Source organism: Triticum dicoccoides, chromosome 2A, assembly GCF_002162155.2.
Source record: "Triticum dicoccoides isolate Atlit2015 ecotype Zavitan chromosome 2A, WEW_v2.0, whole genome shotgun sequence".
NCBI lineage: Eukaryota > Viridiplantae > Streptophyta > Magnoliopsida > Poales > Poaceae > Triticum > Triticum dicoccoides.
The window spans coordinates 443,993,272-444,008,313 of NC_041382.1; the positions used below are offsets into that span (position 1 = coordinate 443,993,272).

Consider the following 15,042-nt stretch of genomic DNA (forward strand, 5'->3'; position numbering starts at 1 on the left):
AGCATTTCCACCAAGTCCTTGATCTGTTTATCTCATTATGCCATATGTTCATGTTGTTTCCTAGTGATCCGTGCCTCTTTTGAGGATGATCAGTAAGGATGTTTTGTTAATCTTGTAGTGCTCTATCCATCCATGTCTTTGTTTGCAATTATGGAGCACCTTAGCTTGAGTCAATCGAGCTCTACTTTTGCTATTTCGTGAATCTGGGCAGATTGTCTACTTGTTAGCGTTTTTGCCGAGGATGTTGTAGTTGATCCATGCATGCTATGTTATTGTCCTTGCCATGTCTAGCTTGTATTTTGTGTATTCTTGATGTGTGTATACTTAGCTTTTCATGACTTCCTCTGTAGTGAGTGCATCGAGTTCGTAAACATGCCTACTTGATATCTGTTTCAGCATGCTCCAGTTTTCACTAAGTCTGTGATCTGATTATGTTTTTGCCATGTTCACATGCTTGCAAATGTATTTTCTCATCCCTTTTGGCTCAAGGTCACTAAGGGTCTTTTGTTAAGATCTTTGAGTAGCTCCATGCCATGTTTTACTTTGCCATGTTCAAGTCCTGTAGCATGTAGTTTTGTTGCTCCAAAGAGTGCTATCTGATCGGAAATTCCAGACAAGTGTTAATTTCACTAAGTGTGAGATCTGTTCGCCAAATGCATTTTTGCCATGCTTGTTTGAACCTATTAATGGATAAATTGGCCATAGCTCAGTGCTAGTCTTTTGTTAAGCATCTTGAGTGGATCCCTGCCATGTATTTTGTTGTCATGTTTGGGTGCTGTAGCATGTTCATCTTGTTGCATTTAGATGGCTACTTGCTGTAAATCGCAGAACGTGGTCATATTTGAATTGCTTGTCATTTCCAAACCGTAACTCCGATTCCGGTGATCTTTATATCGTTTTCAAGCGATTTCATCTCATCTTTCCAGTGGCACACTTGGTTTCCAAGTTGAGGCCAGGTTCATTCGTTCCTTGTCAAATCTTGTATATGCATCACATATTGCATCCCGCATAGCATACCATCTTTGCATCATATTGTTTGAGCTTTGCACGTGGTTGATTGTGTCCTTGTTGCTTGTTTGTCTTGTTTGGGCCATGAGTTCACTAACGAGGAGCCCGTTGAGTTTTCTTTCGAGGATCCAGTCAACTCTGACAACTTTGCAGGCAAGATGATCATACCCTCGAAATCACTACTATCTTTGCTTTCCTAGATGCTCGCTCTTTTGCTATGCCTATGCTACGATGCCTATCACTTGCTTTCAAGCCTCCCAAATTGCCATGTCAAACCTCTAACCCACCATGTCCTAGCAAACCATTGATTGGCTATGTTACCGCTTTGCTCAGCCCCTTTTATAGCGTTGCTAGTTGCAGGTGAACTTTGGAGATCGTTCCTTGTTGGAACACTATTTTACTTGTTGGGATATCATTATATTGCCATGTTATCTTAATGCATCTATGCACTTGGTAAAGGGTGGAAGGCTCGGCCTCTCGGCTAGTGTTTTGTTCCACTCTTGCCGCCCTAGTTTCCGTCATATCGGTGTTATGTTCCCGGATTTTGCGTTCCTTACGCGGTTGGGTTATAATGGGAACCCCTTGATAGTTCGCCTTGATTAAAGCTTTTCCAGCAATGCCCAACCTTGGTTTTACCTTTTGCCACCTAGCCTCTTTTCCCTTGGGTTTCCGGAGCCCGAGGGTCATCTTATTTAAACCCCCCCGGGCCAGTGCTCCTTTGAGTGTTGGTCCAAATAGAGCCACTTGCAGCGCCACCTTGGGGCAACTTGAGGGTTGGTTTTAGTTGTACATAGTGTTCATGTGAGTGTGCCCTGAGAACGAGATATGTGCAGCTCCTATCGGGATTTGTCGGCACATTCGGGCAGTGTTGCTAGATTTGTTTTAACTTGTCGAAGTGTCTTGAAGAACCGGGATACCGAGTCTGATCAGAACGTCTCGGGAGGAGGTCTATTCCTTCGTTGACCGTGAGAGCTTGTCATGGGCTAAGTTGGGACTCCCCTGCAGGGATTTGAACTTTTGAAAGCCGTGCCCGCGGTTATGGGCAGATGGGAATTTGTTAATGTCCGGTTGTAGATAACTTGAACCTTAACTTATTTAAAATGAATCAACTGTGTGAGTTACCGTGATGGTCTCTTCTCGGCGGAGTCCGGGAAGTGAACATGGTGTTGGAGTAATGCTTGCGCAGGTTGCCCTCTAGTTTCTTGCACGCGCTTTGCCTCCTCTTCTCGCTCTCTTTTGCGAACAGGTTAGCCACCATATATGCTAGTCGCTTGCCGCAGCTCCACATATATTTTACCTTGCCTTACCTATTAGCTTAAATAGTCTTGATCACGAGGGTGCTAGATTGCTGAGTCCCTGTGGCTCATAGATTACTATTAAACTAGACGCAGGGCCTGATGATTCCGCTCCAGGCGACGCACTTGAGCTCAAGTGGGAGTTCGACGAGGACACTCAACAATACTATGTATCTTTCCCTGATGATCAGTAGTGGTGCCTAGTTGGGGTGATCGGGACCGTGTCGCATGTTGGGTTATCTTTTATTTTGGCGCCGTAGTCGGGCCATGAGTGTTTGAATGTTGTAATGTTATTTATGTCCTTGGTTGACATGGCGAGTGTAAGCCAACTATGTTATCTCCCCTTTTATTATCTATATTACATGGGATGTTGTGAAGATTGCCTAACTTGCGACATATGCCTTCAATGCGATTATGTCTCTAAGTTGTGCCTCAACACGTGGGAGCTATAGTCGCATCGAGGGTGTTACAAGTTGGTATCAGAGCCTTCCCCGACCTTAGGAGCCCCCATTGCTTGATCGTTTTTAGCAGCCGATTTTGTGTCTAGAAAAAATGTTTTGAGTCAATTAGGAATTATATATCGGAGAGTTTAGGAATTCTTTTTACTTCCCAGTCTCCTCGTCGCTCTTGTAAGGCATCCGGATGTAGAGTTTTGACTCTTCTCTTCTCAAATTTCACTAAAAAAAATTTAGGATCACGCGGGTATCTTGGAATCGTTCCGATGGTTTTGTGACGAGAACATTGTTCTTGGTGCCTCCTGTCTTTAGGGGTTGTGGCAGTGTCCCGGGGAGTTGAGCTCCGAGGTGTTGTCGTCACAATTTTATCGTTGCAGTTCTGGAATACCTGAGTTTAGTACGCCGACATCGAAAATCTCTTTTATGCAGTTCGTTGGTGAGATAACCTCGACGCCACCCAGTACTGGGGCGGGAGTTCGGGAGTATCGCCATAACTTGTATAACGGATGCTGTTCGAAGGTTGAGGTAGATGGTTTCCGAAGTTTTCTCGGTTATGTGTTGAAGGATGGATACAGCTGGACGTAGGATTTGCTAGATTTGGGTGAGATATTATGCTTCCCCTGTATCCCCAACACCTGATTGCATAACCGGAAAGGTTCGGGAGTTTCATAGGTGGGAATTCTTGTAGCTCTAGTTCTTCTTCCACGGATATTTGGTTTGAGATTGGGATTTCTTACCGAGTATTCGTTCTTGATCCGTACCTTGTTGATTTATTTCTCTACCTAAATTCTAAGTGGCTTCTCAATTTATGGATATGTTACCATTTCAAGAGGGATGCATTCGCTCATTTTGTTCGGATGTGAAGACTTTATGTTGCAATTTTCATTCTGTTGGTTTCAGCTTCAATATTTGTCTGTCAATGTGCTAATGGATGTCAACCTCTTCAGGATGGCTCCTCCAACACGCATGACTCCGAATCCATATCCGCCACCACCTCCACCTCCTCTGGAGGCATGGCAAGATGTGATGGCCGCAACCAATGCAAACACACAGTTGATCATGCAAATTCTTCAAGAGCGCAATCAAGCGAACCAAGGCAACCAAGGCAACAATCAGAATCACTTTGCTACACTCAACCAGTTCCTTGCTAACGGGCCAAAGACTTTCAGCAATTGTGTTGAGGCAACTGATGCTGACGATTGGCTCGTGGATCTGTGCAAGCATTTCGAGTGAAGTAACGTCAGGCCTGAGGACTTTGTCAAGTTTGCTTCCTTCCAACTCAAAGACCAAGCTGCAGAATGGTTCCAGTAGTACAAGGATTCCAGAGGAGGACGTGTGATTACCTGGGATGAATTCTGTCAAGATTTCAAAGCTCATCATATCCCTCAGAGCATCATTGAAAGCAAGCATGAGGAATTCCGCAACCTGAAGCAAGGCTCTTTGTCTGTCTATGACTACACCAAGTTGTTTCAGAAGCTCGCCCGCTTTGCCAAGCAGGACGTCCCTGACGAGAAGAGCATGATACACCAGTTCAGGGGTGGTCTCAGAGAAGAAATCCAGCTAGCTCTTGTTCTCTTTGATCCCTTGAGGTATGATGAGTTCTACAACATGGCATTGAAGCAAGAGGCTGCTCAACTGAGGTGTGATGCTTCCAAGAAGCGAGTCAGAGATGTTACTCCTTCTTCCTCTACTCAAGTGGCCAAGCAGCAGAAGTATTGGCTTCCTCCTCCTCCGTTCCGTCAGCCATATCAACAGAAGAGAAAAGGTGGAGTGGATCTTCCCACCCACCCAACCCTAGTTTTCAGAACAAGACTTCGTCTCAAGCTCCAAGATCGAGTGCTCCGTATCACCGCCCGCTTTCAGAGGTCACGTGCAACAAGTTCCAACAGAAGGGTCACTATGCCAACAAGTGCTTCAACCAGAGGCGTCTTCCTCCTCCTCCTCCTGTGAGATCGGCAAGTACAGTTGTGGTAAAGAATAACCCCAAGCACGCCAAGGTCAATTTGCTGAATGCAGCTCAGGCAGAGGACTCGCCAGATGTGATTGTGGGTAACCTTCCTGTTAACGATGTTCCTGCAAAATTTCTTTTTGACACTGGTGCATCGCTTTCTTTTATTTCAACACCATTTGTTGCCAAACATGATTTTGTGACCGAGAGGATTCCTGTTCCGTTGAAGATTGTGTCTCCGGGCAAGCAAATGACTTCTAACAATTGCGTCCCGGATGTCTCTATCACCTTGGGTGATTACAAGTTTCTTTCTTCTCCAGTGGTTCTTGGTAACTCGGATATTGATCTTATTCTCGGAATGGATTGGCTTTCTAAGCAAAAGGCGCATCTTGATTGTGCAGCCAGGCAGATTCAATTGACTCATTCGTCTGAGGATGTAATTGTCTTTGCCGCTCGTGATGATACCATCCGTCCGTTTTCTCTCAATGAGAAGGGTGAACTGGATGCTATCCCGCAGATTCCAGTCGTTTGCGAATATCAAGACATCTTTCCAGAAGAGCTTCCAGGAATGCCTCCGCACCGGCCAGTTGAATTCGTTATTGATCTTGAGCCTGGCACGGAACCTGTGTGCAAGCGTCCTTACAAGCTCGGACCTGAAGAGTTGAAGGAGCTGAAGAAGCAACTCGATATTCAAGAGAGAATGGGTCTCATCCGGCCTAGTTCTTCTCCGTGGGGTTGTGGTGTTCTTTTTGTGAAGAAGAAGGATGGAACGGACCGACTTTGTGTTGATTACCGTCCATTGAACAAGAAGACTATCAAGAACAAATACCCACTTCCCAACATCAACGAGCTGTTCAAACAACTCAAAGGTGCCCAAGTATTCTCCAAGCTTGATCTCCGTATGGGTTATCATCAGATTCGAATCCGTGAGCAAGATATTCCCAAGACGGCTTTCAGGACAAGCTATGGGTCATATGAATACATTGTCATGTCTTTTGGCCTCGTCAACGTTCCTCCGACGTTCTCCCGCATGATGAACTTCATCTTCAACGCCTACACCAATGACTTTGTTTTGGTCTATCTCGACGACATTCTAGTTTTCTCGAAGAACAAGGAAGATCATGCCAAGCACTTGCGTTTGGTACTCGATAAGCTCAGGGAACACCAGTTCTATGCCAAGTTCTCCAAGTGCGAATTTTGGCTCGATGAGGTTCTTTATCTTGGTCATATCATCTCTGCCAAGGGCATTGCGGTGAATCCTGAGAAGGTGTCTACAATTGTGAATTGGAACCTCCTCCGAACGTGAAGCAACTCCGTAGCTTCCTCGGTCTCGCAAGCTATTGTCGAAGATTCGTTGGAAACTTTTCTAAGATCGTGAAGCCTCTTTCAAATCTTCTCCAGAAGCACGTCAAGTATGCTTGGTCTCCGGAGTGTGACATTGCTTTCAACACTTTGAAAGAGAAATTGGTCACTGCTCCAGTTCTGACTCCGCCTGATGAATCCAAACCGTACAAGGTCTTTTGTGATGCCTCTCTCCAAGGTCTTGGTGAAGTGTTGATGCAAGAGAAGAAAGTTGTGGCTTATACCTCTCGCCAGTTGAAGCCCAACGAGAAGAACTACCCCACTCATGATCTTGAGTTGGCAGCAGTTGTGCATGCTCTTTTGACTTGGAGACATCTCTTATTGGGAAGAAAAGTGGACATTTTCACTGATCACAAGAGTCTCAAGTACATTTGCACTCAGCCTAATCTCAACCTCAGGCAAACTCGATGGGTCGAAATGATTCAAGAGTATAATCCGAGTATCGAGTATACTCCAGGCAAGGCCAATGTGATTGCTGACGCATTAAGCAGAAAGGCTTATTGCAACAGTCTGATTCTCAAGCCTTATCAACCCGAGCTTTGTGAAGCTTTCCGCAAACTTAATTTGCAAGTTGTTCCTCAAGGTTTCCTTGCCAACCTTCAAGTCTCTCCTACCTTGGAAGACCAGATTCGCCAAGCCCAGCTTCTTGATGCTATGGTGAAAAAGGTGAAGATTGGGATTGCCAAGAGCCAACCTAAGTACAAGTGCTACCGCCTTGATGACAAGGATACTCTCTTCTTCGAGGATCGTATTGTTGTGCCCAAAGGCGACCTTCATAAAGTGATCATGAATGAGGCTCATAATTCTCTCCTCTCCATCCACCCTGGGAGCACGAAGATGTATCAGGACCTCAAGCAGGCTTATTGGTGGACTCGAATGAAGCGCGAGATTGCTCAGTTCGTGAATGAATGTGATGTTTGCAGAAGAGCGAAGGCAAAACACCAAAGGCCAGTGGGTCTCCTCCAACCTCTTGCCATTCCAGAATGGAAGTTTGACCACATTGAGATGGACTTCGTGACTGGGTTTCCAAAGTCCAAGCGTGGCAATGATGCTATATTCATTATCATCGACAAACTCACTAAAGTGGCTCACTTTCTGCCTATCAAAGAGTCAATCACTGCAGCTCAATTGGCGGAACTCTATACCTCTCGAATTGTCTCTCTGCACGGTATTCCACAAGTGATCTCTTCAGACTATGGCAGCATCTTTACCTCCAAGTTTTGGGATTCTTTTCAGAAGGCCATGGGCACCAACATCCGCTTCTGCACAGCTTTCCATCCTCAAACTAGCGGTCAAGTCGAGCGTGTCAACCAGATTCTTGAAGATATGCTCAGGGCTTGTGTGATCTCCTTCGGCATGAAGTGGGAGGATTGTCTTCCATATGCTGAATTCTCCTACAACAACAGTTTTCAAGCAAGTTTGGGCAAGGCCCCATTTGAAATTCTGTATGGCAGGAAGTGTCGTACCCCTCTTAACTGGTCTGAAACCAGTGAACATCAGCTTTTGGGAAATGACTTAATCACCGAGGCAGAGGAAATGTGCAAAGTCATTCGAGATAACCTCAAAGCAGCCCAATCCCGCCAGAAGAGCTACTATGGTAGTAAGCACCGTGATTTGGCTTTCGAGATCGGAGATCATGTTTACCTCGGCGTCTCTCCTATGAAAGGTACTCGTCGCTTCGGTATCAAAGGGAAGCTTGCCCCCAGATACATGGGACCTTTCAAGATCGTCAGCAAGAGAGGCGATCTCGCCTATCAACTCGAGCTTCCTTCAAACTTAGAAATTTCATGATGTGTTCCATGTCTCTCAGCTTCGAAAGTGCTTCAAGACTCCGGACCGCACCGTCAACTTCGAGGACATTGAGCTCCAAGAAGATCTCTCTTACCGTGAGCACCCCGTTGCTATTCTTGAAGAGACTGGATGCAAGACTCGCAACAAGTCAATCAAATTCCTCAAAGTCAAGTGGTCACACCATTCCGACCATGAAGCTACCTGGGAACGCGAGGATCACCTCTGTTCTGAGTACTGGCGTTCTTTCAGTCCTAGATCTCGGGACGAGATCCTTTCGTAGTGGTGGAGTGTTGTAACACCCCGGATGTAATTTACCCAATATGTACTCCAACTCTTGCCGTTTCCGGCGTTAAGTTATTTTATTTTCTCGGGTTCGGTTTTTTGTCTCCGTGTGTTGTTATCGTTGTCATGCATCTCACATCATGTCATCATGTGCATTCATTTGCATACGTGTTCATCTCATGCATTCAAGCATTTTCCCCGTTGTCCGTTTTGCATTCCGGCACTTCGTTCTCCTCCAGTGGTCATTTCTACCTTTCTTTCGTGTGTGGGGATTAAACATTTCCGGATTGGACCGAGACTTGCCAAGCGGCCTTGGTTTACTACCGGTAGACCGCCTGTCAAGCTTCGTACCATTTGGACTTCGTTTGATGCTCCAACGGTTAACCGAGGGACCGAAAAGGCCTCGTGTGTGTTGCAGCCCAACACCCCTCCAAGTTGGCCCAAAACCTACCAAAACCGTCTCCATCATCTAGAGCGTTCGATCACGATCGCGTGGCCGAAAACCGCACCTCATTTGTACTCTCCTAGCTCCCTCTACCTCTATATATAGACCCCCCCCTCCTCAAATCCGCGGTTCCCCTTGTCCCTAACCCTAGATCCATCTCCTCCGCGCGGCCGGACACGTCCGTCGGCCGCCGGACACGTCCGCCGCCGCCCGCAGCCAACTGGGGCGCGCCACATGGTGCGGGCGCGCCACGTGGCGTGGGCGCCCCACATCGCCGTCGATCCCGCGCGGGCCCGCCGAGCCCGTATCCGGCCCCCGCGGCCCACTCGTCCCGCCGCCGCCCGGTGCCTTCCCTCCTCCACGCCGGCGCCTCAGGTCTGCTCCGGCCATCGTGCGCCAAGACCGAGCTCGCCGCGCCGCCACCCTGCGCTCGTCGGTCGCCGCCCCGTGCCGAGCTCGCCCCGCCGCGTTCTTCGTCGCCCTGCCGGATCCGGCGCGATCCGGTTGGAGAGGAGCCCCCTGTGCCCGGATCTAGTCGGCCCCACCCTCATCGTCCTTCTCTGATCTCGCTGGAGCCAGATTCGCCTCGCCGGAGTCCTCTGTTCGCGCGCCGACGACGAACCCTAGATCCGGAGGGTATAATTTTTCCCAAGTCTGCAGTTCAAATGCCCATGTTCATCATGCTATAACTTTGCATCCGTAGCTCCGGCTTGGGCATATAGCATATCAAAATGTTCGTCTCAGAGAGTATATCCTTTCATCTCATTGCATCATTTTCATTTGAGTGCATCTTGATGCCCGAAATGGTGTTAGAAGAGTGCTATTTGAGATAATTGTCAGATCCGCTGCTCCATTTAGATATTTGTCATTTTTGCCATGATTAATGTGTGCATGAAATGCCCATGAGCTCTACATGTGTTTTGTTATATGTTTTGCCATTTATCCACAGGTGCAACCCATGTATTTTTGTGATGTGTTTGGTGACTAGCACAAGCTTGCAAAGTGAGGCACTTGGTAATGCTGATTTCAGAGACTTAGCATTTCCACTAAGTCCTTGATCTGTTTATCTCACTAGATGACTCGTTGCGCCAATGGCGCAAAGGCCGAATGTAAGCCAATTATTGTGAGAGAATGCATTAATATATTTGTTGCATGAAAAGAATAGCTCATATACTATATGTAGTGAGCACATAAGATTGAAAACGATGCACTAAGTCATGTAGGAAAGTAATCTTGACTTTCTGCAGATGTAGTTGTTGTTGAAGAGCGTTTGTAAAATAAACAGGAATGTAATTGCTTTTAATTTATTGCATACACTGTGATCGGAAGACGTGATCAGGGGGAAGCTCTGATGAAAGCATTGAAGAAAAAGCATGCATAAAAGGAAGCTTGTTTCTTGAGTCATAGTTTTCAGGAAACAATAGCAGAAGAGTTCTTCACATATATATACAATAAGCGGTGATAAACCGCTTTTCACTACAAAGAGAACAATATAATCTAAAGATGATAGACTACATTACACAGTACTTTTCACCATAGAAGCAGCAGGGGAAGACTAAAGTTTATATATAGCTTGCTCGGAGTTCTCCGAAAGGGGAAGATATTGGTCTCATTGATGCGAAACAAAAGGTGGTTGTTTTCGTAACAACCAAAGCATGCAGGCCAGGATACATTGACCAAAGTCTACCAGAAACTATTTCTGGTTGCTTCGAGGCGGTGCTCAAAATTATAGGATGTCCGATGTCGCTCGGAAAGATAAACATCTTTTTTAATTATCTCACAAATAAAAATAAGGATGTTCTCTGAATAAATTAATATTGGTTTCTGTAAGAGAAATTCAATTAAATGGTCAGCATGATACCCTTCCAGCATAGACTTCGCTTGATAAGCAAGCAGAATATAGAAGATACCTTGACAAAGAAGAGATATTACAGTTATTAGCATACTGCACCATACCATTAATCACAGTTGCAGAATAAGTAGAACCAAAGAAACCTTAGTCGTACCGTATGTACATATCTAGATAACGGCATGGAAGAAGTGCTCCATGGAAGAACTACTGCCTCGCTTTCTTTGGTGCGCCAACTCCCTTGGCGGCATTGCCTGTTCTAAATTTGATCAATTAGCAAAAACAATGACACGTTAACAACTTTGTTCCTGGTGATAAAGGCTAGATCTTCAGAATGTTGTATACACAGGAAGTGCATAAAGATTAGACACAAAAATTGCAAGACAACATAAACAAACAGAAGACTCATTGAACCCTAGCACATAGGAAACCAACTCCATAGATAATCAATTGGCAGGCGCATGCAACAGGAAAGAAATGGTAATACACATAAAAATGCTAAAGGTACATATATATTTTACTGACCCTCTCATGAATCTAGAAAGAAAAGTCTGATCAAACAGCATTAGACGCATCAGTGAAGAGAGAAAACATAGTCAACATACAAAGGGAACAATGTTTTTCATTGTAAAGAAGGGAAGGCTTCGTAAATTCCCAAATGGGAGGGTAGTATTACTGTTTTGGCATCTATTCTGCAATTTATTAGCGAGTAACTAAATAGTAAAAGGCTGTGTTTTTTTGTGAGTAAGTGATCATTCTGCATATATCAGTGAGGTACAGAACAGGAATTGAGCCTGGTAACAAACCCGCACTCAGTAAATTTGTAATTGTTGTGACCAAGAAGCAAGCAGAAAAATAGCTGAACCTTAGAACTTATATTAGAAAAAGTAGAGATCAAATGCATATACCAAAGCAGGAGCCGTTCCATAATCTAACACAACAATCTAATTTGTTCTATAGGAGGGGTTTTCACCTTTTGGTCTTAGAGGGGTCAGGAAGCATGTTCTTTGGATCCTCGGCAGATGCACTTTCAGTTTCCTCTCCAACCTGTATAATTTGGTGTTATCAAAGATCATTGTACATCAAGCATGATCTATGCAGAATGGGTATGATATCTGCATATTAAGCATAGGCACGAACATTTAGCACGGATGCAGGCTGAACAATATTTTCAGCAGTGGCACCTTCTTCAGTCTGAGAGGCCACTTTGATAGCACGGGCAGAATCATTTAATTGTCTGCATTCTAATATGGTTTTTTGGTGTGTAAATAGACGATTAGCAATACAACATTGAAGCCAAGCTAAATAAAAAATAGTGGTATAGTAGGCAACCTTTCCAAAACAACAGAAACTAAATAGGATTTTGTTAGCGTTGGTATTCTAAATCAAAGCTGAGATTTCCCAACAAAATTGCAATCTGGGATCACATAGACTGTAGTATTAGAAAGGACATATGCAAGTAATTCTGTATGATTAATTATTAGGGCCAGTTGAATTGGCAGGATCATACACTAATCACAATTATCATTCAACTTTGTTTTATATTTAACGTCATAAAAGATTCTACATATTAAGATGTTGCCTAGTACATAGTCAACATGCTAAATGAATGGTTAGAGTCAAAAGACTTGGGGTCTGTTTGGTTCATACAGTACATTAAATCAAGCCCTCTACGGCAGCAACACCGACACAAAAACGGCAGCGACGCAAGCGCAACACACAACAAGCTCAGAACAAAGGAGAGCACGACACTTCTTGGGGGACAACATTCAGTGAAGCATCTAATCTGTATTTTGAAAGTGAGTCACCAATAGAAGTATTTGAGAGCCAAGAGCAAACTATTTTGAGACCCAAGAGCAAACTATTGACTCTAATCACCAGGCTGTAATAAGCATGAGCAAAACTCAAAATAGTGAAAGGATGAGAATCGAATAAATATCACTTCATTATTTCTTTCCTAACTGAAGCAAAAACAATCTCTTGCCCTGCCGGCACACAAACAAGGTGCAATCACACAGCCCAAACCTCATTTAGTTTCAACACATGTTCTTCATCCATTGAATTCCAGGGAAGGCAAGAAAATTGAGAGAGCAAGAGACATTGTAGAAGCCGGTACCTGCGGAGCTGCAACACCATCTCAACCATCTCTTCGCCGCCTTGAGCTTGAGGGAGGAGGGCCGGCGGCCTGGCATCGCGGGTGGCCCGAGCTCTTCCTTCTTGCCACTGTCCAGCGCTGCCACACAAAGCGCCTCCATCAGAACCCCGATGCAGAGGGAGAGCACGCCAAAGTAGGATGATATCAACAGCCAAAGTAGGATGCAGTGTTATTTGGACTTGGTAAAGAAGTTACCCTCTTCTTACTTTTTTGCAGTGGAGTAATCTAGCAATTCAGCAGCACCCGAGTTTTGGCGACCTTGATTTCTTCTTCAACCATCAACAAAGCCTTGACGCAAACATGTTCACATTTAATAGAACCCTATTAAAAGAGATATTCCAAATTAAGGAAAAGTAATCATGGTAAAATCTTAATTCATGAACAATTTGATATGTTGAGCATATTGTTTGCTTCTCAAAGAGTGTGCCAAGATTGATGCTCTCGGGATAGAAATCAACTCGAATACAACAACTACTATCAGACTTTCTGCACGTCTCTCGACAACAAACTGTGCTGGGTCCTCGATCGTAGCAAACAATGTTACCAAGTCCATCCACCACATTAGGACACATGCTGAGATAAAAGGGTAAGAAGATACTTGCCCTTTCCATGGCGTAGGCAGCATCAGTCAGCACGGTGGAGCTGTGCCATAGGGTGGGCACTGGATCGGAGACCAGCGAGGCTACTCGTGAGTTGGGTGGACTGGCAGCTCGCGTCGGCATGGAAGCAAGCAATGCTTTGCGGGCGTCTCGCTATGCCGCGGACATGGCCTTGACGAATCCGCTAATCATTAAATTTTCCATGACCATGAAAAGATAAACATGAAGGTCAGGCATAGGCTATAGTTGGATGCATATACAGGACGATGCCTAACAAAGATCCAGTACAATTTGTTCTAAACCTAATCGATTGGTGAGCCGGTCAATACTGACCCAAATTAAACTGAAGGTATGACATTACAGAAGCATAAATTCAGAAATGGAAGAACTCAAATGTATTTGTTCAGTTCAAGGAATGTGTGAGTTAAAATAGACTGCTCCTAACGAAGTCGTTGGTCCCACTTCTACCGGCACACATACATACGCCGATTGAGCGCAAATAGAAGGCAATCGCCAGCATATGCAAACTAAAACGTAAAGAATCAAATCTGTTACAGAGAAAAGGATACTCGCTGGGAGCCGTCATCGTGCATCATCTACAGCCTCCATCACCCACCTGCCGAGGACTCCATCCGCTGCATGACTGCACGAATGGCCTCCTATTTTGCCACAGCAAGGTGGAACCAGGTGTAGATGTCGTCACCCACCCGTTGAGGCTGCCGTCCTGTTGAGCGATGACAAGGAGGAAAAGGTGAAGCGCACGCAGGGGGCTGGGTGTTTTGGTGTGGAAAAACAGAGATAATGAGAGATGGGGAAGGGATCTCACCGCCTTAAACTTGAGCTCGTGGACGAGCCGTCCTCTGCTGCTCCGCCTTGACCACCTCGAGCACCCCCTCTGTCTTCGTCCTCTCACCTTCTCGAGTAGATCCATGACCATCTCCTTCCCCTCCCACCTCAGCCCTCCCTACCCTCAACTATGCAGACTCGGCTACAGCCCCTCCTCGGCGACCTGGAGCGAGGGCCTACGAGGAGAGCGGCACCAATCCTCGCGCGGGCCGACGCCGGTGGAGTCCCTCTCCAATTCGAAGCCACACCTCCCTCTCTCACCTGCAGATCGAATCCAGCACCGCCACCGTCGCCGGCCAGCTCATGGAGTCCAGCCACCGCCGCCCAAGATGTTGGTTGCTGCTCCCCTCCTTTCCCCTCCTCCGTCGTCACCCCACATGCCGAGTCCCGATCGAGGCCGCACTCCTCGGCTCGAGGTCCTCCGGCTGAGGCCGGATCGAGGTCGTGCTCGTCGAGGCCGGCCACGCGGGGGAGCCCGTCCCACGCGAACCCAGAGCAGGCGGTGGAGACGGGTTCGCCCGCGAAGTGCTTGGCCACAGCAGCCTGCGCCCGAGCGATGGGAAGGCGAGGAGGAGGAAGAGGCGAGGCGGTGGAGAAGTAGCAGTCGGCGGCGGGGCTCCTAGGGCGCAGGAGGAGGAGGTGGGAGGGAGTGGCGGCGGACGAGGGAGGGAGGAGCGAGGGGCGTGGGGCTGTGGATCGGGGCTAGGGTTAGATGCCGTTTTCTACCCTGCGCGGTGCGGTCATTTTTCCGCTCGCCTGGTGCGCTGCACCCCCACGCGCGGCGCGGTGCGGTGGGCTTTTTTCCCTTGCGTGGTACCGTGCGCCGGAGGCCTTCGTTGTGACTACCTACCCCTTCATCCTTTATAAGTTAGATTATGCCATGTGTTCATGTTGTTTCCTAGTGATCCGTGCCTCTTTTGAGGATGATCAGTAAGGATGTTTTGTTAATCTTGTAGTGCTCTATCCATCCATGTCTTTGTTTGCAATTATGGAGCACCCTAGCTTGA

At 46.4% G+C, this 15,042-nt stretch overlaps 1 protein-coding gene across 6 annotated transcripts; it reads right to left on the minus strand.

Annotated features, from left to right (window-relative positions):
- Window positions 1–10,014: 10,014 nt before the first annotated feature.
- LOC119354836 lies at window positions 10,015–14,811 on the minus strand. Of its 6 annotated transcripts, none has more exons than XR_005171287.1 (8): window positions 14,016–14,527; window positions 13,759–13,913; window positions 12,797–12,911; window positions 12,552–12,668; window positions 11,576–11,679; window positions 11,409–11,482; window positions 10,593–10,694; window positions 10,015–10,496 (listed from the first exon to the last, which is right to left on the minus strand). XR_005171287.1 is itself a non-coding variant. In XM_037621583.1 (8 exons), exons 4-8 carry the CDS (start codon window positions 12,625–12,627, stop codon window positions 10,428–10,430), a joined length of 420 nt encoding a protein of 139 aa, XP_037477480.1. In that variant the 5' UTR covers window positions 12,628–12,668; window positions 12,786–12,911; window positions 13,759–13,913; window positions 14,016–14,808; the 3' UTR covers window positions 10,015–10,427. The 6 variants fall into 6 exon arrangements, 2 of the variants coding, with proteins under 2 accessions (XP_037477480.1, XP_037477479.1); XM_037621583.1 differs by having other exon boundaries at window positions 10,593–10,689; window positions 12,786–12,911; window positions 14,016–14,808; XM_037621582.1 differs by having other exon boundaries at window positions 10,593–10,689; window positions 14,016–14,793.
- Between the last annotated feature and the right edge of the window lie 231 nt (window positions 14,812–15,042).

Bases quoted from the DNA above. Each gene is read 5' to 3' on its own strand.
- LOC119354836 (XM_037621583.1), bottom strand. From the start codon at position 12,627: ATGCCAGGCCGCCGGCCCTCCTCCCTCAAGCTCAAGGCGGCGAAGAGA. The intron at 11,483-11,575 runs GTTCGTGCCTAT...CAAATTATACAG, and splicing joins AGCCTGCATCCGTGCTAAAT to GTTGGAGAGGAAACTGAAAG. The intron at 10,690-11,408 runs GTGAAAACCCCT...AATTTAGAACAG, and splicing joins GACCCCTCTAAGACCAAAAG to GCAATGCCGCCAAGGGAGTT.